The sequence below is a fragment of the Hylobates moloch genome, unplaced genomic scaffold (assembly GCF_009828535.3).
Source record: "Hylobates moloch isolate HMO894 unplaced genomic scaffold, HMol_V3 SCAFFOLD_8, whole genome shotgun sequence".
In the NCBI taxonomy this organism is placed as follows: Eukaryota; Metazoa; Chordata; class Mammalia; order Primates; family Hylobatidae; genus Hylobates; species Hylobates moloch.
Window position 1 is genome coordinate 26284357 of NW_026652283.1, and position 24405 is coordinate 26308761.

At 40.6% G+C, this 24405-nt stretch overlaps 2 protein-coding genes across 10 annotated transcripts in view; both read left to right on the plus strand.

Moving 5' to 3' along the window:
* Positions 1-18460, plus strand: part of LOC116472806 (liprin-beta-1) — a 160724-nt gene extending 142264 nt beyond the window's left edge. For 4 of the 9 annotated variants that reach the window (XM_032159899.2, XM_032159900.2, XM_032159902.2 and 1 more), the window contains 12 exons: positions 445-477; positions 2852-3002; positions 3298-3426; positions 4890-5040; positions 5729-5840; positions 5957-6045; positions 11078-11200; positions 12016-12141; positions 12729-12917; positions 14658-14837; positions 15508-15573; positions 15713-18068. In XM_032159899.2, coding sequence (XP_032015790.1) covers positions 445-477; positions 2852-3002; positions 3298-3426; positions 4890-5040; positions 5729-5840; positions 5957-6045; positions 11078-11200; positions 12016-12141; positions 12729-12917; positions 14658-14837; positions 15508-15573; positions 15713-15799 — 1436 coding nt within the window. In that variant the 3' untranslated portion in view covers positions 15800-18068. Of the gene's footprint in view, positions 1-444; positions 478-2851; positions 3003-3297; positions 3427-4889; positions 5041-5728; positions 5841-5956; positions 6046-11077; positions 11201-12015; positions 12142-12728; positions 12918-14657; positions 14838-15507; positions 15574-15712 lie in introns of all 9 variants that reach the window. The other 5 variants (XM_032159905.2, XM_032159910.2, XM_032159901.2 and 2 more) reach the window with 3 other exon arrangements.
* A 65-nt stretch (positions 18461-18525) lies between these two features.
* Positions 18526-20481, plus strand: REP15 (RAB15 effector protein). The gene has a single exon (XM_032159911.2). It carries the CDS (start codon positions 19246-19248, stop codon positions 20161-20163), a length of 918 nt encoding a protein of 305 aa, XP_032015802.1. The 5' UTR covers positions 18526-19245; the 3' UTR covers positions 20164-20481.
* The last annotated feature ends 3924 nt before the right edge of the window (positions 20482-24405 follow it).

The following is a 24405-nucleotide window of genomic DNA, read 5'->3' on the forward strand; positions in this document are numbered from 1 at the left end:
CTGCCCTAATTCTTCCACAAGGAGGAAAAGAGCAGTGTCTTCCCTTCCCTTATTCTTTCATTCATTGATTCATTTCTCTTTCTCAGAAACGAAGGTGAATGACTTAGGGGGAATTTAGCAAAAAATGCCTCCGTGGATTTAATTTAGTGTTGTGAAGATATATAGACTCTCACCCTGCCCTCTCCTGTGGCATAAACTTAGTGGAAAGACCTAAAATCATGATTCCCTTTGACTTCATCATGGAGTTTCCCATCTGTTGTGATAGTGGATAAATTAACATTGACACTGAGCCTGTGTGTAACATCAGAAGCACAGTGTGCCGCATGCCTCTCCTTCACGGTGTGTATTTGGCGAGGAGGAGTCTGATCTGTGTTTCATTTTGTCATCTCTGTGTTCTCTCCATTGGGCTGCGTGTGATTGTGTGCATTGTTGGGATATCTGAAGATCGTAAACGAAGTGCCAGTGCACCCACCTTAGGTATTGTACCCCTGCATGCCAGCCTTCACCAGCACTGTGCTCCAAACCAATCTAATCCCTGCTCTTGGCATCTGTGATCTCTAGAAAGCGATCTGACAGCAATCAGAAAATGTAGTTCTCTATTCCAGAGTGTTCTTTCTACCTTCCGCTAAAAAGAACTCTGTAGAGGCTTCGCTTCCAAGCCTAAATGCTGTTTTAACCAATACTAGTAACACTCACTGTGTGAATAGCTTTGAGAGGGCCTAGGCGTGTGCAGCATCCCTCAGAGTGCAGGGCAGGAATGTCCTGGCATTGTACATTGCAGCTCTTCCAGCCTTGAAGTGCATATTACCACACACTAACTCCCAGGTCCTTGCAGTCCATTCTCCATGCTTACATTTCCCCCAGCCTCCAAAAAGAAACTTTTTTAGCCATATAGGGAGGTTTATAGAAGACATTGAATATAATAGTTTTAGGCTTACTTCTCTTAGGGGAACATTCTTCTGACGTTTTATTACTTTGAAGATGGAGATAATATTTAGTGATGACAGAAGCAACTTTACTTGATATCTGAGGCGTTACCCCCCAAAGTGATTTTAGAAGAGGGGCAGCTCAGTTTTCCCCTTTGTAAGGCAGGGGACAAATGGGAAAAAAGTTCTCAAAATAAAAAAGGGAAATATGGTAGTTTTAAGATGAGGATAAGCTAGGCAGCATTTTCAGGGGCACCTGTACCCATCATGGTTGAAGGATTTGAATTGGGAAAGTTCCTTTGGGTTTTTCCAAAAGGTGCTGTTACCTTGTATAGATATCCACCTATCTATTCACATGGACCAGCAAACGGGACTTCTCTCTCTATAGATATAAATGTCTAGAATGAACACTGGATGCATAAAATAAACTGATCTATTCAGACAACTATTTTCAAATAGGTTTTTTTTGCATCTTTCTTAGAAGAACTGTTTTGTTAATGCTAAGAGGTAAATGCCGCTTATTATAACCTATAATCACAGCTCTGCTTTGTAGAAAAATCAACTTTCTGCAACTCATAGATCTTGCTGAAACACTGTTCTTGTGATTTTAGTACAACCTTTACTTTCTTTTATAAAGTTTAAAATCTCACACTGAAGCCAGCAGTAGCCCTTGTGTTTGCTATGGGATTGTCCACTAAGGGACAGCTAAAAGAACTGAAATAGTTAATGCTCGGAGATCTGAGAGTGGCAACTGTGGATGTAATTCTTTTAAGGTAAAATCAACAGGCACTTACTTTATGTCAAAAGAAAAATTAGGCATATCCAGTTCATTCTTCTCTCAGTGCTTAGGATTTAATAGATTGGAATACATTTCATAAATAAATAATTGCTTGAACTGGGTAACTGATTTGATGTAAATGCCAAAGGAGAAGGAGTAAAAGGAAAATGACATAGAGTCTGAGCTAGAGTAACAGGGACAATATTAGTTAATAGTAACCAAATATCAAATAAGACCATTTAAGAGAGGAGGCCGGGCGCGGTGGCTCACGCCTGTAATCCCAGCATTTTGGGAGGCCGAGGTGGGTGGATCACGTGGTCAGGAGTTCAAGACCAGCCTGGCCAAGATGGTGAAACCCCATCTCTACTAAAAATACAAAAATTAGCCAGGCGTGGTGGTGGGTGCCTGTAATCCCAGCTACCTGGGACACTGAGGCAGAGAATTGCTTGAACCCAGTAGGCGGAGGTTGCGGTAAGCCGAGATCGTGCCACTGCACTCCAGCCTGGGAAACAGAGTGAGACTCTGTCTCAAAAAAAAAATTTAAAGAGAGAAAAAGACTCTCGGGGAAATTGGATGAGTTTGTGAAGTCCCAGATGTCCCGACACACTGAATTGGGAATATCACAGGCATTTAGATACAGGGCCTGGAGAGAGAGATTAGGCCCAGAGATTTTGATCCTCTAGAGGGCACTTAGAACATAATCTTAAAGTGGCATGGGGGAAGAAAAAAAAAGCAGGGGTGCTACAGCAAAGACACTATCAGATGACAGACGTAGCAGAGTGGTCATGTCAAGAAGCGAAAGGATATGATTTTGAAGGATGTAGCAGGTAATCAGCAGTACCACATGCTATGAAAAGGTTGGGAATAATTCCATTATGAATTCAAATCACTCAAGGAAAGAATGTGGCAATCCTGTCACACTCTTTTAATCTCCAACGGGCTTGTAATTTTATTAACTTTACACACAGTAAACTATGGAGCAGAACATATATGTGTGTTCCATTTCTAATATTTACAAGGTGCTGTTTGTAAATCACTGATTTATAGACCAACAGAAGAATTCTTAACAGTTCTAGAACCAAGAAGATTAACATCATGCTCATTCCATATTTTAAAATTCATTGTCTGTATTCTGCTCTTGGAGTAGCTGAAACAGAAAAAGAGACAGCAGAGCACCTAGATCTGGTTGGTGCTTCTTCTCGGCCAAAAGATTCACAGAGGAACAGTCCCTTCCAGATACCGCCTCCATCTCCAGATTCCAAAAAGAAATCCAGAGGTATCATGAAACTCTTTGGAAAGTAAGTAAAGCAGTGAACAAGTGGAGTGGGCCCTGTCTTACATGTTGCTTAAAAGTGGCTGGAAATGGGTATGGACTTTGTAAGGCCTTTGTATTCCTCTTATGGAAGGAAGTTTGGATTGTGATGTGGGATTTATTAACTCACTGGGTCTTAGTTAAAGTTTAAATTTAAATGTCTATGTTAACGACACAAAGAGGATTAGTTCCAGTAGGTGCACTAGTTAAAAATGTTCTGATTAACAAGTCTAAGGCCTCCTCAGGTCTAATACTGGCCACGCGTGTTATGTCTTCTTCAGACTTAGGAGAAGTCAATCAACTACATTCAACCCAGATGACATGTCTGAGCCTGAATTCAAAAGGGGAGGGACAAGGGCAACCGCGGGGCCCCGACTGGGTTGGTCTCGAGACTTGGGACAGTCTAACAGGTAAGAAGAGCCAACTGATAGACTTTTGCATCTCTACCAAGCATCATAGCCTCATGAGTCCTGCAGTATTAGTACTGCCATTGGGTCAAACAAAGTCATTGCTTAATGATGTGCCTAGTGAAAGGGGCCATCATCTTTAGAGCAATGCAATTTGTCAATGGTTGATGAACATACAGAAGGTGAGGGCTGTGCGAACCAGGGGAGAGGCCAGAGCTAAAGTGTCAGCAGCATCTGTGTTAGAATGGCTTTCAGACTTAAATTTTACATAGATGGTAATTATAAGTACTCTAAAGCATAGCTTTGGAAAGATGGGTTAGCATACTGGTTGAGATTATGTTCTAGAATCAGACCACTTGGATTTACTTTCTGGCCTTACCACTTTCTACCAGCTGGGTGACCTTGAGCAACAGCTTCCACACTCTGTGCCTCAGTCTTCTCATCATCATAATTAGTACCTACCCCAAAAGCTGATCGTGAAGGTTAAATAAGTTAATATGTGTAAATATCTGGCAGATAATAACTACTCAAGAAACATTAGTATATAACAGAATCTATGAAAGCACTTAAAGACAAAAATGCTATCAGAATCCTTATATTTATCAGGACTATATCATATTTTATCCATTAAGATTCTAAGAACTGCTCTGACACTCTTACCAAAGTTTAGGGCTGGCTTAGAACTACTACATTGACTCACTGTGCATAAAAGGGTGGGGTTGCCAAACATAAAGTACAAGGCATTGATACCAAATCTTTTAACAGTATAATAGACTGACTAGAAACCCTTTAAATATAGCCCCTCCCATACAGGTGGAACACTGGACATAGGTTACATCAAGGAGGAAACTCTCTTTGGCCTTCTTCAAATACCAAACAACTTCATTTGCCATATGTTGTCTTTGAACACAGTAGAGCTCTCTGTGCTATTTAAAAACCATTCATCTTCCCCTCCGCACCCTGCCCCCACCCCGGAACAAGAACACTATTCGTGTATCTAAGTAAAAGGAAACGGGAATTTTGCTTTGATTGTTTCCTACACTCAGTGACAACACATTGCCCTCTTCTCATTGGTTACCATATGGAAATAAACCATAGTTCTGCTAAAGTTAGTTCAAATTAGACTTAAGTTTCTTTCCTGTTTGGGAATCCAATCTTCAAACAACATTGGTTGAAACTGATATAGTGACTTGTGTTTGTCCAATTTAGTCTTTTTCTGTAGCACTTGTTCTTGCTCTATCACATTAAATCTTCTGTGGTTTTATTTGAAATGAAGACAGTGGTCTTAGAAGATAACTTTCAACCAGTTGTTCCTCTAATGTATACTAAAAATTAAGCTTTTCATGGTCAAATGTGTATCACCAGGGAATTTCCATGTCTATTGAATGTATAGTTGTTTAAAACTAATGATAAGCCATAGGATTGGCTTTGGATTATTTTTCATGCAATTACTCATTTTCCTGTAGTGACTTGGATATGCCATTTGCCAAGTGGACCAAGGAGCAGGTTTGCAATTGGCTGATGGAACAGGGCTTGGGCTCGTACCTGAATTCTGGCAAGCACTGGATTGCATCTGGCCAAACGCTTTTGCAGGCTTCTCAACAAGATCTAGAGAAGGTGACTGCTTCTCTATTTTGTTCACACAATGGATACTGAGAAGAAGACTGTATGAATGTAGGGTTGTTTAATAGTCCAGAAAGGGTCATGAGTGAAGCCAGTAAAAACTCTCTAAACAGAAGTTTGGGTTTTCAATTGCTTCATGCATATTTTTTCTGGTGGTCTTGGGAGGACTTGGTCTTGATTATTCCTTATGGAACACTTAAGCCACTGGGCATTTTAATGAAAAATAATTACATAAGCATAATTAAGTTCATATTTCTCGAAATCATTGTATGGCTTTATCATTGGCCTATTTTCTCAGTGTAAGATATGCAATTAACTTCACTTTGCAAAAGGAAAAAAAAAGCACCCTACAATTTATGTCTAATTATTTAACATTTCTTCCCAATTATTTAATATTTTGTACAAAATAAGAGTCAAATTCTTTTTATGCATTCTACAGTTCCTAGCTTACAAAGAAAATGAGTCACTAGGGAACGCCTAACACACCCCTGAGATAATTGTGGTGGTCGTGGCTTTTCAGGGACCTTGTGTTCAACAACACTTTACTAGCCCAAGTTAGGATTGTAATTTAGTATTGAATTGGGTCTTTAATGCTAGCTTCATTTTGGAGAAATTTGCATCCTTTGCCAGTGGCACCCAGCCTATACAGATAGAATTATAAAGTCAGTGCTTATTGTTTCAGGAACTTGGAATCAAGCATTCACTTCATCGAAAGAAACTCCAGCTGGCACTCCAAGCCCTGGGATCTGAAGAAGAAACCAATCATGGGAAGCTGGATTTCAACTGGGTCACTAGTAAGAAGTTTTTATTCTAACAAAATGAAATAATTATATACATAGTTGCTTTTTCTTTTTAATCACAAGAACAGATGTTTTGTGGCATGGTAGCAACACTGGCCTCTCTCTTTTAGGATGGTTGGATGATATTGGCCTCCCTCAATATAAGACCCAGTTTGATGAAGGACGGGTTGATGGTCGAATGCTACATTACATGACTGTTGTAAGTGACTCTCTCCTGGGGTTTGGGGGAGGGAAAACTTTTTTTCTCTGAAAAACACAGAAATTGAGTAAGCCAAACACAGTGTTTTCAGTGATTCCGCCAGAGTTTGAAGCTGTTGCTTGAACTTGAGAGTGGCAGGCATATTTCCCATGAAGTTGAAGTTGTAGCATTTGGTGATTGTGATTGAACAGGCTTGGGATAATTTGAAACCCCAATTTAAGCTAAGTGAAGCCTAATTTAAACTAAGCTCTCCAGAAGGTTGATTTTATATGTAATACATTCAACAATGTAAACACTGAAGTGTACACTTTGAATGGGTACATTTTATGGTATGCAAATTATATCTCATAAAGATTTTTTTTTTATTATTTCTTTTGAGATGGAGTCTCGCTCTGTCACCCAGGCTGGAGTGCAATGGTGCGATCTCAGCTCACTGTAACCTCTACCTCCCAGGTTCAAGCCATTCTCCTGCCTCAGCCTCCCGAGTAGCTGGGACTACAGGCTCACGCCACCATACCCAGCTAATTTTTTTGTATTTTTAGGAGAGACGGAGTTTCGCCATGTTGGCCAGCTGGTCTCAAACTCCTGACCTCAAGTGACCTGCCTGCCTCGGCCTCCCAAAGTGCTGGGATTATAGGCATGAGTCAACACGCCCAGCCTAAATATATTTTTTAAATAGAATGTAGAATTTTTAAGCCCAAGCTATCTCTAAGTTACGGGTTTCTATGTGCAATGACCATTTGGAAGAGCCACCCTTTTGACCTGACATCTTCAAGGACTTGTCTTCTCCCTACCTTTCCACTCTGGACAACTGTTACTTGAAACCGTATCACCTGTCTCACTCCAGCCCAGTTCTGCTACAGCAGGAGTTACTGGGGTTAAAGGAGGAGGGAGGAAGGCTAGACTTCCACTCTGGTTCCTTCATTATTGTACATTTCTAGCCCTCCAACCAATGTGTAGGACTATTCCCTGCTTTACAGCAGTGGGAAAAATGGATTCCTGGAGAACCTTGTTTTAGGTTCCATAACACTATTAATATTCTACTTAAAATTCTCTTTATTTATTTATTTTTATTGTAATTTTATTTTATTTTATTTTGAGACAGTCTCGCTCTGTTGCCCAGGCTGGAGTGCAGTGGTGCGATCTCAGCTCACTGCAACCTCCCTCTCCTGGGTTCACGCCATTCTCCTGCCTCAGCCTCCCGAGTAGCTGGGACTACAGGCACCCACCACCACGCCTAGCTAATTTTTTGTATTTTTAATAGCGACGGGGTTTCACTGTGTTAGCCAGGATGGTCTCGATCTCCTGACCTCGTTATCCACCCTTCTTGGCCTCCCAAAGTGCTGGGATTACAGGCGTGAGCCACCGAGCCCGGCCATGTTCTACTTAAAATTCTTTTATTTATTTATTTATTTATTTATTTATTTATTTATTTATTTATTTATTTTGGAGACAGAGTCTCACTCTGTTGCCCAGGCTGGAGTGCAGTGTCACAATCTCGGCTCACGGCAACCTCCACCTCCTGGGTTCAAGTGATTCTCCTGCCTCAGCTGCCCAAGTAGCAGGGATTACAGGTGCACACCACTGCTCCTGGCTAATTTTTGTATTTTTGGTGGAGATGGAGTTTTCGCCATCTTGGCCAGGCTGATCTGGAACTTCTGACCTCAGGAGATCCATCTGCCTCGGCCTCCCAAAGTGCTGGGATTACAGGCGTGAGCCACTGTGCCCAGCCTAAAATTCTTTTATTTAAACAGCTTTTTGTGAAGTAGGCTATAGACCTAACTACCCTAAGTATGATCTTTTTCAAGTAAGTAGCAAGTTTTAAACAGCCAACTTAAGTAGGCATTTCTCAATATCAAAAAAATTTGGAGTTCAGTTCATGGATTTTTCTTCTCTATCATTGAACCCAAGCCCCTTACCTTGATGGGCACATCATGTAAACCTGCGTGAAATAATACTAATATGTGTAGTATGTTGCACATTTACTATGTGTCAAACATCCTTTTAAGCATTTTGCTCATATTAATACTGGATTCTCAATAACCCTTTTAGTTAATATTACTAATATTATTATATTGTATATAATATATATTGAAAAGTTTTTAGAACTTTTTATTTTAAAATAATGTTAGATTTACAGAGGAGTTGCCAAAGATAGAATTCTGTATACCTTTCACTCAGCTTCCTCTAATGTTAACATCTTACATAATCATGATTACATTCATCAAAATTAAGAAATTAACATAGATGTTAATACAATCAACTAAACTGAAGACTTTATTCACACTTCACCAGTTTTTCCAGTAAGTTCCTCCTTCTGTTCCAGGATCTAATCTAGGACACTACATTAAAACATACATTTTGTGACTTAGGACTTCTGGGGTCAAATTTTCCAGGGTCATTTACTCTTTTATAGCCATTTCACATAGCTGCTTGTGATTTTAAGCTTGAATTTGTTCACATATATACTATATAATTATATAATACTATATATACATAGTATTATACACACATATAATACTGTAGATACATAGAGTATGTATATATATACACACATATACACATATATGTATGTTTGTATATATGTGTATGTGTATCCATACACACACACACACACACACACACATACTCTGTGTATCTATAGTATTATAATACTATTATTATCCCTACTTTTTTACATGTATAAAGGAAGGAATCCAGAGATTGGGTAACTTGGTAACCAAGTTTCCACATTTAGCAAAAGAAAGTCATAGAGAGTTTGAACTCAAGCTGTTTCAAGATCCCTGCTTTTAATAGCTCACGATTATGGCTAGAACACTTTCAGTAAATATTTGCCTCCCTATCTAAGTGTGAGTACGTTCCCCCTGAGAATGTGAACAAATTCAAGCTTAAAATCGCAAGAAACATCTGTGAAATGGCTATAAAAGAGTAAATGACCCTGGAAAATTTGACCCCAGAAGTCCTAAGTCACAAAATACATGTTTTAATGTGCATTAGATCCTGGAACAGGAGGAGGACCTTACTGGACAAACTGGTGAAATGTGAATAAAGTCTGCAATTTAGTCAATTGTACATTAATTTCTCAGTTTTGAAGAATGTAATCATGATTATGTAAGATGTTAACATTAGAGGAAGCTGAGTGAAAGTGAAAGATATACAGAATTCTATTCTATCTTTGGCAACTCCTCCACAAATTTAAAATTATTTTAAAATAAAAAGTTTTTAAAAATCCAAAATTAGGAAGAAAATCACCCAGAAAGTCTGTTTTGATATAAAATAAAACTGTTTCTTTTTAAAATCCTTCGAAGTATAAAGAATTTCAAAAATAATTAACATTTTAATCACACTGTAAACATTGTGCATTCAGATATTTTTTTAAGCTGACGCTAGTTAGATGAAAAGAGCCCACACTGAAACGTTTAAAATGGGTGTCTCAATCCTAGATTAAAATAAGTACTCTTTCTAACATGTCTTAAGACACTGCTTTTAAGGAATTACTCCAGAAAAACTTCAGGAAATCATTTTTGCCCAGTTAGTAGCCTCAAGGATTTAAACTGATTAATATTTTTATTAAATATCTCTGTAGTAGATTACATTTTTTTCTTTCTTTCATGAGAAATGTTTTATCAGAAAGGTGTGTCTAAAGTGGATGTTTTCCTTGTTTGTTTTCTGGGTGCGTTTGGAAGTAGACTGGTGCTTATCTTCACACTGCCCCCAATATCACCTTCTTCTGAAGTTTTGTTTGAAAAATTTGTTTTGGTGTGTTTGGTATATTTGAAAATATTCCCAAGAGCCACAGACTGGTGAAAATTCTTCCTTGAAGGGATTGATTGGTAATATAGATATGTGATACTTATAACTTCATTTTTCTTCTCTCCTTAACTCTGACCAAAATCTTTGCACCTATTGATATAGTTTTGCCAAAATTGTTCACAATATCTGCCAGATAAACCATAATAATCTAGAGCTATTCAATAGCAGACAAGTCCTTACTAAAAAATAATTTAGAACTAGAGAGTTATTAAGGTCAGGGAATGGTATAACAAGAGCACTGTTCTGATTTTCCCCAAAACTTATGATGTGCCTTAGTTCAGAAAGCCTTGCTAGGAGTGGTGCCTCATGCCTGTAATCCCAGCTTTTTGGGAGGCTGAGGCCGGGGGACTGCTTGAGCCTAGGCTTGAGCCTGGGCAATATAGTGAGACCCTGTCTCTCCAAAAAAAAAAGATGAAAAAAGAAAGCCGGCTGGGCGCGGTAGCCCACACTTGTAATCCCAGCACTTTGGGAGGCCGAGGCAGGCGGATCACGAGGTCAGGAGATCGAGACCACGGTGAAACCTCGTCTCTACTAAAAATACAAAAAAATTAGCCTGGTGTGGTGGCGGGCGCCTGTAGTCCCAGCTACTCGGAGAGGCTGAGGCAAGAGAATGGCGTGAATCCGGGAGGCGGAGCTTGCAGTGAGCCGAGATCGCGCCACTGCACTCCAGCCTGGGCGACAGAGCAAGACTCCGTCTCAAAAAAAAAAAAAAAAAAGAAAAAGAAAAAAGAAAGCCAACTCTTGATCATGTTCACCAATGAGCATTGTTTGCTCTTCGCTACCTGCTGAAAGGAAATAGAGAGGGCAGTTTAGCCAATGCCTAAGTACTTTATCCACAGATAAAGTTCTCAAAACTAAAGAGGAAACAAATAAATTCCCTGTTTGTAGTATGTGCAGATCAAGTCAAAGCAGATCACCTTTTGTAGTGACCCAGCAAGTGCTTTTCAAACTGTGTTTTTCAGAGCCCTGAGGTTCTACAGATCTCAGAGCATCTGGAAGAGAGAGAAACAGGTGGAAGTCAGCTTCATTGGCAAAAAATACTAATTTGGGGTTTTGGGGAAGATTTTGTTCCAAATGGGAAAGTGGGTTCTGACAAGCCCTTGGGGCATATTGGTTTGAGGGGCTCTTCTCCTTTTACTCCAGTTTTCTGAGATTCCCTAAGAAAGTCCTCCTGCTACAGGCCAGCACAGCGAGCTCCTCCTTTTGTTCTTTTTTGCAGGATGACTTACTCTCTTTGAAGGTTGTGAGTGTGCTACACCATCTCAGTATCAAAAGGGCCATCCAGGTCCTGAGGATCAATAACTTTGAACCAAACTGTTTACGGAGGCGGCCATCTGATGAGGTAGCGTTTTAAGATTGAGGTTTATAAGCATGCACTTCCCAGGCATGGGACTGTCCATGTGTCGAAACTAAGAGCCATTTTTCTTGGAGCTTGCGGGAAAAGCCTTAAAATCCAGCCTCATTTGCTTTTTAGGCTTTTTCTGTATTCCTTCCTTTTCTCTCCTTCATGGTTCCACTTGTGTAACTAGAGCGAAGGGTTCTTTTTCAGTTATGCTTCTTCCTTTTCTTGGATGTATTTTTTTTTCTTGACTCCCTAATCCACACAGATAAATATCACTGTAAAGACTTCCTTTTCTGGCCAAGTATAGTGGCCAATGCCTATAATCCCAGCACTTTGGGAGGCCAAGGCAGAAGAATCACTTGAGCCCAGGAGATCGAGACCAGCTTGGGCAACATAGGGAGACCCTGTCTCTACAAAAATAATAATAATAATAATACATTAGCCAGGCATGGTGGGTGCATGCTGGTGGTCCCAGCTACTAAGGAGGCTGAGGTAGGAGGAGCCGCCTGAGCCTGGGAGATGGAGACTGTGGTGAGCCCTGATTACACCACTGCAACTCCAGCCTGGGTAAGAGAGTTAGACCCTGTCTCAAAAAAAAAAAAAAAAAAAAAAAAAAGACTTCCTTTCCTAAAGCAATGCTTTATTAGTATATAAGAAAGCTTGAAACTCAAGCTATGACAGAAATTCTTTAAAAGAGAATTTTTCCCTTTCTTTTTGCATTTAGTGGGATGTTGAGTAACTGTACTCCATGGAGCAGACTGTTTAGACAGAAAATGCAATTTAATATTTAGGATCCTGGTTGTGTGTTCCCATAGAATACCATCGCCCCATCAGAAGTTCAGAAGTGGACTAACCATCGAGTGATGGAGTGGCTGCGCTCCGTGGACTTGGCAGAATATGCCCCCAATCTCAGAGGCAGTGGTGTTCATGGTGGGCTCATGGTAAAGTTTTGATTTAATTTAAAATTGACTTACTTTGCTTCCTTTAGTCTAGTGAGTAGGATATTATCAATTTTTGCTCATCATAATCCTAAAGTCATCTGACTCAACCCTCCTGCCCTATTTCTAGTAAATCTTTACTTTCAGAGTATTCGTATTGATATCTTATAACTCTAGATTGAATTTAAAGCCGCTTCTCTTTTATTGTCCTCTTTCACGTTGAATAACATGTAGCTGCTTTCTCTCGTATGATCGTGTTTGAAAACCCCTGCAAGGATGCAGATTGTATTTCTGCACATTGATGTTGCATAAGGAGTTGGCTGCCATAGACAGCACCCCAGAGAGGCAGAGCCCTACTATCGGGATGCCTGAAGCCTGGATTTCAGGACCAGCTCTATCACTCACTAACTTGGGCAAAATGGAGAAAAGATATGTAAATTAAAGATCAAAGTCCATACTGTGTCTACCTCACCAGGCTGTTGAGAGGATCATTGGAGATAATCTAAGAGAAAGAGCTTTGCAAATTATAAAGCACAATACAAACATGTATGATTTGTGGTGACTTTTGACAAGCTTATTTTTTTTAACAGGTTCTAGAGCCTCGTTTTAATGTGGAAACAATGGCTCAGTTATTGAACATCCCACCCAATAAGACTTTGCTGCGAAGACATTTGGCCACTCATTTCAACCTTCTGATTGGGGCTGAGGCACAGCACCAGAAGCGAGATGCCATGGAGCTGCCGGATTATGTACTTCTAACAGCTACTGCCAAAGTGAAGGTTGGTTTAGGCTCATACGGTTTAATAATTGCTTGGCGCAAAGGCAACATTTTGTCTGTTACCTGGTTATTCTGTTTTCTGGGGTTTACTAAGTTTTGTGGATGGGTTCCTTACCAGCAGATGCAGGAATCCTCAGCGCTTAGTTGTCTTGGGAGAAAGATGTTGGCCAAGAGACAGTTCATAGATAGCAGAGAGCTTTATTGAAGGGAAATAGGGAGCAAAGAGCTCATTGTAAGAAAAAAAAAAAAAAAAAAGTACAGGGGCTGATCCTGCAGGGAAAACAGCAGGGTCGCAGTAACAATGTTTATTTAAAGGGACAGTACACTCCAAAAACCGAGGCACAGCGGGCCGCTGAAAGAGAATGAGCCCAAGAGTTCTGCGTTGGGTTTTTATGATGTCCAATTTTTTCTTGAAGCTCTCACCTCTGTGTTAAGTCTCAGCCTTTTTTATCTCGTTTTCCAGCTCCTGCCTTAAGTCCTTGCCTTTTCCCTGCCTAGTTGCCATCCCAGGCTTGTGGGACCCTCCATTACTATAGTTGGTGCGCATGTGTGGGCCCGGTGTTGGCTGTAATTCTGCCTAAAGGCTGCATTGCTCATTCCCGCCGCCCCAGGAAGGTTGTATAACAGTCAAATCTATACGTACTGTGCCTGCGTTTCTCTTAGGAATTCTCCTTTGACCTCTTCCCCTCTTTATCAGCATGCAGCTAGCTACATTCTGGCAGGTGAACTGCAGAGTGAGTGATTACTGGGCGTCTAAAAGGGGAGTTCCTTTCTCCATAGGTATTTCCCCTCCTCTCTGCTCAAATGGAGCATGATGTTTTGGGTGGTTTCTGGGGTGCGAGATTTTCCAGACCTGTCTTTTCTCAGGGGCTTTCCCTCATGTCTAGCTATCTGCCCACTCTAAAGTTGAAGGAACAGTTGACCCTTGAAGAACATGAGTTTGAATTGCACAGGTCCACTCCTACTCGGATTTTTGTTTTTTTCAAGCAAATGTGGAGGGATGCAAAACCCACACATAGGGAGGCCCGACTTTTTAGGTACACGGGTACTGCCAGACTTGAGTATGTACAGATTTTGGTATACATGGGGGTCTTGGAACTAATGCTCTGTGTATACTGAGGGACAACTGAGTATATATCTTTTAAAAGTATAATAATTAAGAGAATGCACCCGGATAGCTCAGTCAGTAGAGCATCAGACTTTTAATCCGAGGGTCCGAGGTTCATGTCCCTTTTTGAGTGCTCTCTCTTAGGTGGGCATGGTGGCTCATGCCTGTAGTCCCAGTGCATTGGGAGGCCAAGGCAGGAGGATCACCTGAGTCCAGTAGTTCAAGGCTGCAATGAGCTATGATTGAGCTATGAGCATGCCACTGCGCTCCAGCCTGGGCAACAGAGCAAGATTCTGTCTCTAAAAATAATAGTAATGATGTAATCAAATTATTCTTGCCATATTTTGTTTATCACAGTGACTATTCAGCTATTTGGCATGAATAAGAAGAGTAAGATTAATTTCCTGAGATTCATAACAAGGGTCATTTATCATCGCATCATTTATATGCCTAGGATGCCCTTTCGTTTTTATCCAAATTTAAACATCCAGATACTTTTCTCTCTACCATGGGGTAAATAATTAAATTATACATATAGGAGGGAGGGGGCAATGCAAAATACATGTTATCAGGCCTTGATTATACGAATTTTATCAAATCCTTTGGATGTTTTTGTTTGCTTTTCTTTTAAAGCCAAAGAAACTTGCCTTTAGCAATTTTGGGAATTTGAGAAAGAAGAAACAGGAAGATGGTGAAGAATATGTTTGTCCAATGGAATTGGGACAGGCATCAGGAAGTGCATCTAAGAAAGGATTTAAACCTGGTTTGGATATGCGCCTGTATGAGGAAGATGATTTGGACCGGTTAGAGCAGGTAAATCCAACACTATATACCTTTTTTCAAGTGCTTCCATCATTCAGACACTAAATGGGAACTTTGTATACTGTGTCTGATCGAGGACATTTCCTTCAAATAACTAAAAATACAGATAATAATAAAATAATAGTGAACACTTAGAGATCACTTATATCTTCCAGCTACCATCCTAAGCACTTAATGCATACTATGTTTATGGTAACCTTAAGACATGGACAGCATTGTTCTTCTCATTTTGGAGATAAGGAAACTGAGGCACAGAGAGCTAAGTAACTTGCCCAAGATCCCCAACCCGTCTCTTTGGCTCCAAAGCCTGTGATATTTACCTATATTTTGCCATCTCTGTATTAAAACATGTTAGGAATGGACAGGTTATTCTACCTAGCCTTTTCAGATTAAAGTCGTGGGACCGCATATTTCCCCTCTAATCAACAATGCTTTGCTACTGTTAGCAAAGGCATTAGACTAGCTGTGTCAGTAAAGTGTCTCTTCTAATTTTTCACTTCCGGTTGCAGTGGTGAAAGGAGATTATCACCAGAAGTGTTCTGTTGCTCTTATCCCATTCAGTGCTATTTGCATTATTTCTTCTTAGACTTTTGTTCCTCTTGCTGCACGTTCCCTGAAATTGTGAAAACACTTATGTCATGTTTTGGTTTGTTCTTTGCAGATGGAAGATTCAGAAGGGACAGTGAGACAGATAGGTGCATTCTCTGAAGGCATCAACAATCTGACGGTGAGTTTGTGAAATGAATTGAAAATGTTATTCTATAAATGTCTTTTATAACAACCCCAAAGGACCACATGTCTCTTGGAGAATGTGTAGTTCTGAGCTCTTGGCTCTCAGCGTGACTCCCTGTCTCCTTGTTTTCCAGCACATGTTAAAAGAAGATGACATGTTTAAAGATTTTGCTGCCCATTCCCCCAGTGCCAGCATTACAGATGAAGACTCAAACGTTTGACCGTAGCACCTGGATGAACATCAGGAGTGCTTAGTCTTTCTCCTACTTGCTTTTCCAAACACTCACAGTATATACAACAGGCAGCGGATTGTCTATTGTTTGTTGTTCCAACTTCTGCTGTCGAGAAGTTTAAACAGAAAGCAGGAGTAATGTGCCGATTCTGAAGTCGCCACAAAAAATAAGACACTGGTGAATGAGAGTATAATTGTTTTTCTTCTATTTAATGTAAAAATCTGTGATATATTATATTTAAAGTGTTGCATTTAAGATGAGTATTTTACTGGAGGGTTTCCATTCACATCCGCAGTATGGAGGACTTGGGGGACAGTAACCAGGATGTGAATGATTTTGTTACATCAGTGTTCACTGTAGCCACCTAAGTAGGACATTATATGATTTCAGAATCAATATGTGGAACTTCTTTAAGCATTCAGTGTGCCCACTAAATGCCAGCCACACCTCCACTTGCCTCTTATTGTCTTATTTTTATATATTTTTCTAAATATATGTATATATACAGTACATAGAAAATAGAACTTTTATTTTGTGACCTAAGGACGATGGTGAAAAGATCACGTTTTCAAAACAATCTGGTGATCAGAATGTTCATATACCAGCTGGTTTCTGAAAAGGTCAGAATGATCTTTCTCCATACTGACTTTTAACAATGTTGATCATTGAGGCTAAATTAATATATATGACATATTCCTTTTTGATGACACCACAAAATTGTTGAACAGTTTAAGAATTTCAACCTTAATCTTGGATCCCTTTACCTCATATGGAAGAACTTGAGGGACATTAGTATACTTTTTTTAAGATGGAGTCTCGCTCTTTCGCCCAGGTTGGAGTGCCATGGCATGATCTTGGCTCACTGCAACCTCCACCTCCTGGGTTCAAGCCATTCTTCTGCTTCAGCCCCAGGTAGGTGGGACTCCAGGCATGCACCACCATGCCTGGCTAATTTTTGTGTTTTTAGTAGAGACGGGGTTTCACCATATTGGCCAGGCTGGGACTCGAACTCCTGACCTTGTGATCTGCCCGCCTCAGCCTCCCAAAGTACTGGGATTACAGGCATGAGCCAGCACGCCCAGCCTGTTATTTTTTATTTTTTATTTTTTAGTGACAGAGTCTCGTTCTGTTGCCCATGCTGGAGTGCAGTGGCGTGATCATAGCTCACTGCAGCCTTGAATTCCTAGGCTCCAGTGATCCTCTCACCTCAGCTTCCCTGATAGCTAGGATTACAGGTGTGTGGCCTCCCACCCCACCCCACCCTTCACACCTGGCTGATTTTTCAAAAATTTTTTTTGTAGAAACAGGGTCTCACCATGTTTTCCAGCCTGGTCTCAAACTCCTGTCCTCAAGTGATCCTCCCGCCTCAACCTTTCAAAGTGCTGGGATTACAGGTGTGAGCCACTCTGCCTGGCCTACCACTAACTTGAATACATTCAGAATCACCTCCTCTCCCCAAAATTTGTAGAAATAGTTTTTGAGGAGACCAAAAGCAAAGCAGAAACCTTGACAGTATTGTTTCTTTTCTCTTTGTTAGCTATGTCGTTACATCAAAATACTAAGTCTGCCTAAACATATTCATTGTACATTTCTCAGGCTATCAATGAATGGAGGTTTTTAAAAAGTTGAATATTTGTCTGAACATTGTATTTCAAAGTTCAAAAAAATAGAGGCTGCAAAATTCATTTTATAATGGCTATTTTGTGATGATAAGATGTAGTTCATGTTTTTCTGTAGCACTGGGCCCAAATAGTCTTTGTAAAGAAAATCGCTGCAGCAAAAACTGTTACTGTGTTTATTATATTTGTAGAAGTATTAGAAAAACATTCTATTTTTTATTCAGTGCTACATAATTACCCATGGTAGCCAACCCTACAAAAGACAGGTTTTCACAAATTGAGGTGGAGGTGGGCAGTTCAGTATCTGCCATTGGACTTGATTATAAACCGTATTTGAATATCAGTGGTATTATCTTTTAAGTTGTCAGCAGGTTACCAAGCTATTCATTAAAGAACTTGTAATCTCAAATTACTATTTATTCATAACAATTGATTTGATGCTAATAATAATTTTCTTTAAACTGTACCATTCATTATGTGATAACTGTATTGAACTTACTTTATTTGGATTTTATTTTAATGTGACTAGATGTCACCACTTGAAAAAATCAATTTGTTCTTAGAACCTGGTTGAAAATACCAGGAGACTGTTACAGATGCCAATTTTTTTTTTTTCTGTTACCCAGGCTGGAGTGCAGTGGTGCGATCTCAGCTCACTGCAAGCTCTGCCTCCTGGGTTCACGCCATTCTCCCGCCTCAGCTTCCCGAGTAGCTGGGACTACAGGTGCCTGCCACCATGCCTGGCTAATTTTGTTTTTGTATTTTTAGTAGAGACGGGGTTTCACCGTGTTAGCCAAGAAGGTCTCAATCTCCTGACCTTGTGATCTGCCCGCCTCGGTCTCCCAAAGTGCTGGGATTACAGGCTTGAGCCACCATGCCTGGCCCAAATATTTTCTATTCAGGATGGTATAACCTAACTGATAGTATGTGATAAGGTTAAATTTTTTTATGATGTATTTTATTTACAAAATATCATACACTGCTGGTGTTATCATATGAAAGGAAATAAAGTCAATTGATAATTGCCTCATTTTTATTGCTCTTATTTCATTTTCCATTGTTCATAGTAACAGGCTTTGTTTCTGATACAGAAAATAATACAATCTCCTTATAAACTGCCATAAATATGTTTGAATGGAGTTTATAACATGTATCAACAGATAGGAATTTGAGGCCTTTGTTTGAGAAGCTTTTGTAGAAAAAGCAACTGAGCTGGGGAATGCAGAATCATGGCAGAAGGTAAAAGAAACAAACAAACAAAAAAGAAAATAGGAAAAGCAAATGGAAATGACTCACCTACATATTGGAAGAAGTTAGTTGTAGAAAGAGGTGTATGGATATTTAAAAAACTAACACAGGGCTGGGTGCAGTGGCTCATGCCTATAATCCCAGCACTTCGGGAGGCCGAGGCGGGAGGATTGCTTGAACCTAGGAGATCGGGACCAGCCTGGGCAACGTGGTGAAACCCCACCTCTACAAAAAATACACAAAAGTTAGCCAGGTGTGGTGGTGTACACTTGTAGCCCCAGCTACTCAAGAGGCTGAGGTGAGATCACCTGAGCCCTGGGAGGTTGAAGCTGCAGTGAGCCATGATTGCACCACTGCACTCCAGCCTGGGTAGCAGAGTGAGATCCTATCTCAAAAAACAACAGCAAAAAGAACTAACGTGATATGTTTGCTTCAACTAAAACTTGGAAAGAGGAAACATGTTGGAAGAGATGACCAAAGATTAAAAGTAGAGTGAATATAACCTAGATAGAACAGATGTTTTGTGTGGAATTTAGTATCTTAACTTAATAAACCAGCAGGAACTGTATGAACACAACACACCCAACTGACAAACAGAGAGAACTAACATGTTTATTTAGCTGTATGTATATATGCTTAACTACACCCGAGGAAGCTGTAGAGTTAGAAAAACATGAACCATTAACAGATGTGACCTCCTTGCAGAACTTTTACTTTGAAAAAGAAGTACTTCTGAACCAGAGTCACATGTTTGATAATTTGGATACAGAGAAAATGGGGCAGAAAGCATCACAACAGTTGGCTCTGAAGGACAGCAAAGAGGTGCCCGTCGTCTGTGAAGTGGTCAGTGAAGCTATAGTCCATGCAGCTCAGAAACTGAAGGAGTACCTTGGATTTGAATATCCTCCAAGTAAACTCTGCCCAGCTGCAAATACTCTGAATGAGATCTTCTTAATCCATTTCATCGCTTTCTGCCAAGAAAAGGGAGTTGATGAGTGGCTGACCACCACCAAGATGACCAAGCATCAAGCCTTCCTGTTTGGTGCAGACTGGATTTGGACCTTTTGGGGATCTGACAAGCAAATAAAGCTTCAGCTGGCAGTACAGACTCTGCAGATGTCTTCACCTCCTTCTGTGGAATCTAAGCCTTGTGACCTTTCCAATCCAGAATCAAGGGTAGAGGAGTCTTCCTGGAAGAAAAGTAGATTTGATAAGCTGGAAGAATTCTGTAAGTTAATAGGAGAGGATTGCCTGGGTCTGTTTCTCATCTTTGGTATGCCAGGAAAGCCTAAAGACATCAGGGGAGTTGTCCTGGACAGTGTCAAAAGTCAGATGGTGAGGAGCCATCTGCCAGGAGGGAAGGCTGTGGCTCAGTTTGTCCTGGAAACTGAAGATTGTGTCTTCATCAAAGAGCTGCTCAGAAACTGTCTGAGTAAGAAAGACGGGCTGAGAGAGGTGGGCAAGGTTTATATTAGCATTCTGTGACTTGGATATGTATTATGTGACTGGCCTGTAAGAGGAAAAGAAAAAAAGATTCTAATAAGCGAGCTTACCTATTTGCAGCATTCCAGCATGGGACTTTTTTTCATTTGTTTTCCCTTTGATTGAAAATGATTACTGGGATCAAAGTACATTCATGTCACAATTACAGAGAGAGAGAAGAAGAAAACCCTGGCTCTACCTATGATTTAAAAACAGTTCAGGAAAAGTTATAATTTAGTTTAATATTTCATTCACTTATTCAACAATAAAAATGGAAGAGAGATAATGAAGTCACATTTAAAGTTTGATTTGCAAAAAAAAGAAGTGTCTTTGTTTGAAATAATAAGTCTAGCACTCAAAAGTATAAAATGTGTTTTTGCATCTGTTGGTGGGAGATGGGTAGGGTAAAGTATTGGGTAAGGCTACAGAGCAGGTTTAATTACATTTGTAATACCAGTTTCAAGCCAGGCACAGTGGCTTACGCCTGTGGTCTCAGCCACTCAGGAGGCTGAGGTGGGAGGATCACTTGAGCCCAGGAGTTTAAGGCTACAGTGAGCTGTGATTGCACCACTGTATTCTAGCCTGGGGAGCAGAGTGAATCCTCATCTTTAAAAAAACAAACAAAAAAAAAAATAACAGTTTCGGTTCAGGACTCCTGAGCAAAACTCACAGTGTTCTTTTCCTCTAACACTTACCTTATTCCGTCTTCTCCCTAGCTGCTGTCTCTGCACTAAGAGGACTTTGATGGGATTTACTTTGAGATTCACTTTACTGTTAGCTCTGCCTATGATTTAAAAACAGTGACCTATAAAACTATTCTTTTAATAATACTTGTTTAGCCTTTGCAGTAAGAAAGGTGTATTCACATATAATAACCATTTTTGCTTAAAAGCCAGTGTGGAATTACAACAGTACAAAGAGGAATCGCCATTATTTATTGTACTTGTAAGTCAAGTCAGATGTTTTGCATATATTAGCGTGATTTGCATGTGTCCTCCATGACTCTAAGAGGTTTCTATTTGCCAAATCAAAGAGGCGAGATAACTCATAAATCCATTCAGTGGCTCGTAACAAAAAGGTAAAGTCTGCCCAGTTACAAAGCCCATATTCTACAGTCGTGTAAAGAAAATTCCCTGTAAGCCTATAAATTATGTTAAGTAAAAATCAATTGAAAAAAAAAAGAAGAAGAAAAGAAAATTATTTGGCCAGGAAAGGTAGCTGTGATCCCAACACTTTGGGAGTCTGAGGCAGGAGGATTGCTTGAGCCCAGGAATTCAAGACCAGCCTGGGCAACATGGTGAAACCCCATCTCTACAAAAAATACAAAAAGTCATGGTGATGTGTGCCTGTAGTCCCAGCTACTTGGGAGGCTGAGGTGGGGGGATTGCTTGGGTCCAGGAGTTCAAGGCTGCAGTGAGTCGTGATCGCGCCACTGCACTCCAGCCTAGGCAACAGAGCAAGACCGCATCTCAATAAATACATAAAAAGAAAATTCTCTGATTTTAAACTACTGGAATTGCCGAGACAACAAAAATGTTCACCTGCAAAAATGCTAGCTAGTTGCTGTTGCTCATTTTTCCTCCATTTCCTGGCCTTAATCTGTGGCTACTTTTCCTGTTGTTGAACCGCCTGTTCACTGATATGCAGCCATTAGAACATGGGCTGAATCCTTTCAACTGCATCCAACCTCTTAAAATCGTTTCTGTTTCTGACAGTCTTCTTATGGCCTTGGCCCTTTCTGTGCTTCGGAATTTAGGGCATGTTCCTGTGAGGCTAAATTAAGACATGTGAGCACAATGTGGCGTCATGCAGGTATTCCAAAGTAAGAAATACATTTGTTGCTGTGATCTGTGTAACTGAAGCATGTTGCAGTGCACTCTGAGAGTTTGTCCTACATCGGTTTGTAAACTGCTGACTGCAAGCCACCAAATTGATATCATGACCATCAATAGGTCACAATGCAGAGTTGTAAATACTTTGTCATGGTAGAAGGACTGAGAGCTTTCAATTTTAGTTGAGGACAAACCTGCTTAAAATCGCAGCTCTTTTATTTACACTTATCCAACCAAACCTCTGTGCTGGTTATTCTCAGTTCAACCTCCACATCTACTCCCCACCTTGTCTGCCTTCTTCTGAGTTCTGACTGCATCACTCTGGCTTCCATCCAGTGGAGAGCACGAGATCAGAAAGGGGACAGATCTGGAATGTATTAGCCCAACTCTCCCTGCCTCACTACGACACTTGGTTCCAGACAGCTCCTGTCCAGCTGGCCCTTCTCTGAGACTCCAGCTCCCTCCCCTTCCCCTCTCAGGCCATTGTCCCTTCCAGGGTGCTTCATCATTCTTTGTTAGTTCCTTGCACCCTGCCCCCACCCTGTAGATGTCCTTTTTCCTCAGGTAGACTTGAGGGTGCCATTTGATTTCTTCTGGAGCCCTAATGCCTCCTGATTTTCCTATCTAAAAACTGGAGATGACAATACCCACCTCATAGAACTGCTATTCGTTAAAAAATTAAGAATAGTCGGCCAAGCGTGGTGGCTCACACCTGTAATCCCAGAACTTTGGGAGGCTGAGGCAGGCGGATCACGAGGTCAGGAGTTCAAGACTAACCTGATCAACATGGTGAAACCCCATCTCTACTAAAAATACAAAAATTAGCCATGGCACGTGCCTGTAATCCCAGCTACTCAGGAGGCTGAGGCAGGAGAATCGCTTGAACCCAGGAAGCGGAGGTTGGAGTGAGCTAAGATGGCACCACTGTACTCCAGCCTGGGTGACAAAGAGAGACTCCGTCTCAAAAAAAAAAAAAAAAAAATCAAAAGTGCTTAGTACAATAATCCAAATCCACTCTTTGATTCTTTATCCAGCCCAGTAAACGGATCCACAGTGAATTTAAAGGCGTGTCCTTAACTTCAATCTAGATTTAGGCTTAAGAGCATGCCCTGTTTTCTTTCCATTGAGCCTGGTGTTCTTCAAATTAAAATACGCCTTGCAATATTGGGGAACAGCAACCCCCAAATCCCTTCTCTTCAACTTTATCTCCCAAAGAATTCCTGGGGGAAAGCGGGGAAGGGAGCATTCATAATCCCCATGATGCCTGCAGCTTCAGGAAAGAAGAAAATGATGTATATTCTCTTCAGCCTCAAGAAATGGCTTTGTTTTCCCTCCTATCAATGTTTATTCACCCCCATAGCCCTCTCCTTGAGGAACTTGGAATAGGAAGAACATCTCTGTGGCCTTGTAGTTGTCCTTCATTAGAAACTGGTATGAAAGAGTGTTTAATAAAATGGAGTATTGATATATACAATTACTTGTCAATTAAAAATGAGTTTTTTAAAAGAAGGTGAGTATTGGCAGAGATGTCTGTTTCCTCTTTTTGGTAGTGAAGTCTCCAATAGCATAGAGTCAAGCTCAGCTTTTGCAATTTGGGTTAATATATTGCAAAAAAAAAAAAAAAAAGGCTTAAAAGTGTAAAAATGGAAGATAGATTAATTCAAACATAATTGCTGAGTGCCTATTACATGCTGGGCTTGTTCTGTGCCCTGCCAATCCAGCAGTACAAAGAACAAAGTTCCTAGTCTCAGGGAGTTTCTATCTTAAAGGTGGAAGACAGACAAACACGTGCAGATGTTTAAATGCATATTTTCAAAACATCTCACGCCTGTAGTAATCCCAGCACTTTGGGAGGCTGAGGCCGGCGGATCACTTGAGTTCAGGAATTTGGAACCAGCCTGGGCAACATGATGAAACCCTGTCTCTACTAAAAATACAAAAATTAGCCCGGTGTGGTGGTGTGTGCCTGTAGTCCCAGCTACTTGGGAGGCTGAGGTGGGAAGATCGCTTGAGCCCAGGTGGAGGAGGTTACAGTGAGCCCAGATCCAGCCACTGCACTCCAGCCTGGGCACAGAGTGAGACCCTGTCTCAAATAATAACAATCAATTTTAAATAACATCAGGAGTAATGTAAAGAAAAAGCATGATCAGAGACTAAAGACTGTTAGGAGGTGCTGTTTTATATTGGGTGGTGAAGGAAGGCCTCAGCGAGGAGAGGGCAATTAGCTAGAGATCTGAAGGAAGACACTGAGCATCAGTGCAGACATTTGGGAAAGGGTGTACTAGGCACAAAGAACTGCAAATGCGAAGGACCTGGAATGGGAGTAGATGTGAATGTGGATAGCAAAGGAGGCTGACGTGGACGGAGCAGAGTGAGCTGGAGGCGAGAGGTGGGAGATGTGTTTGCAGAAGTA

Bases quoted from the DNA above. Each gene is read 5' to 3' on its own strand.
- REP15 (XM_032159911.2), top strand. From the start codon at position 19,246: ATGAACACAACACACCCAACTGACAAACAGAGAGAACTAACATGTTTA.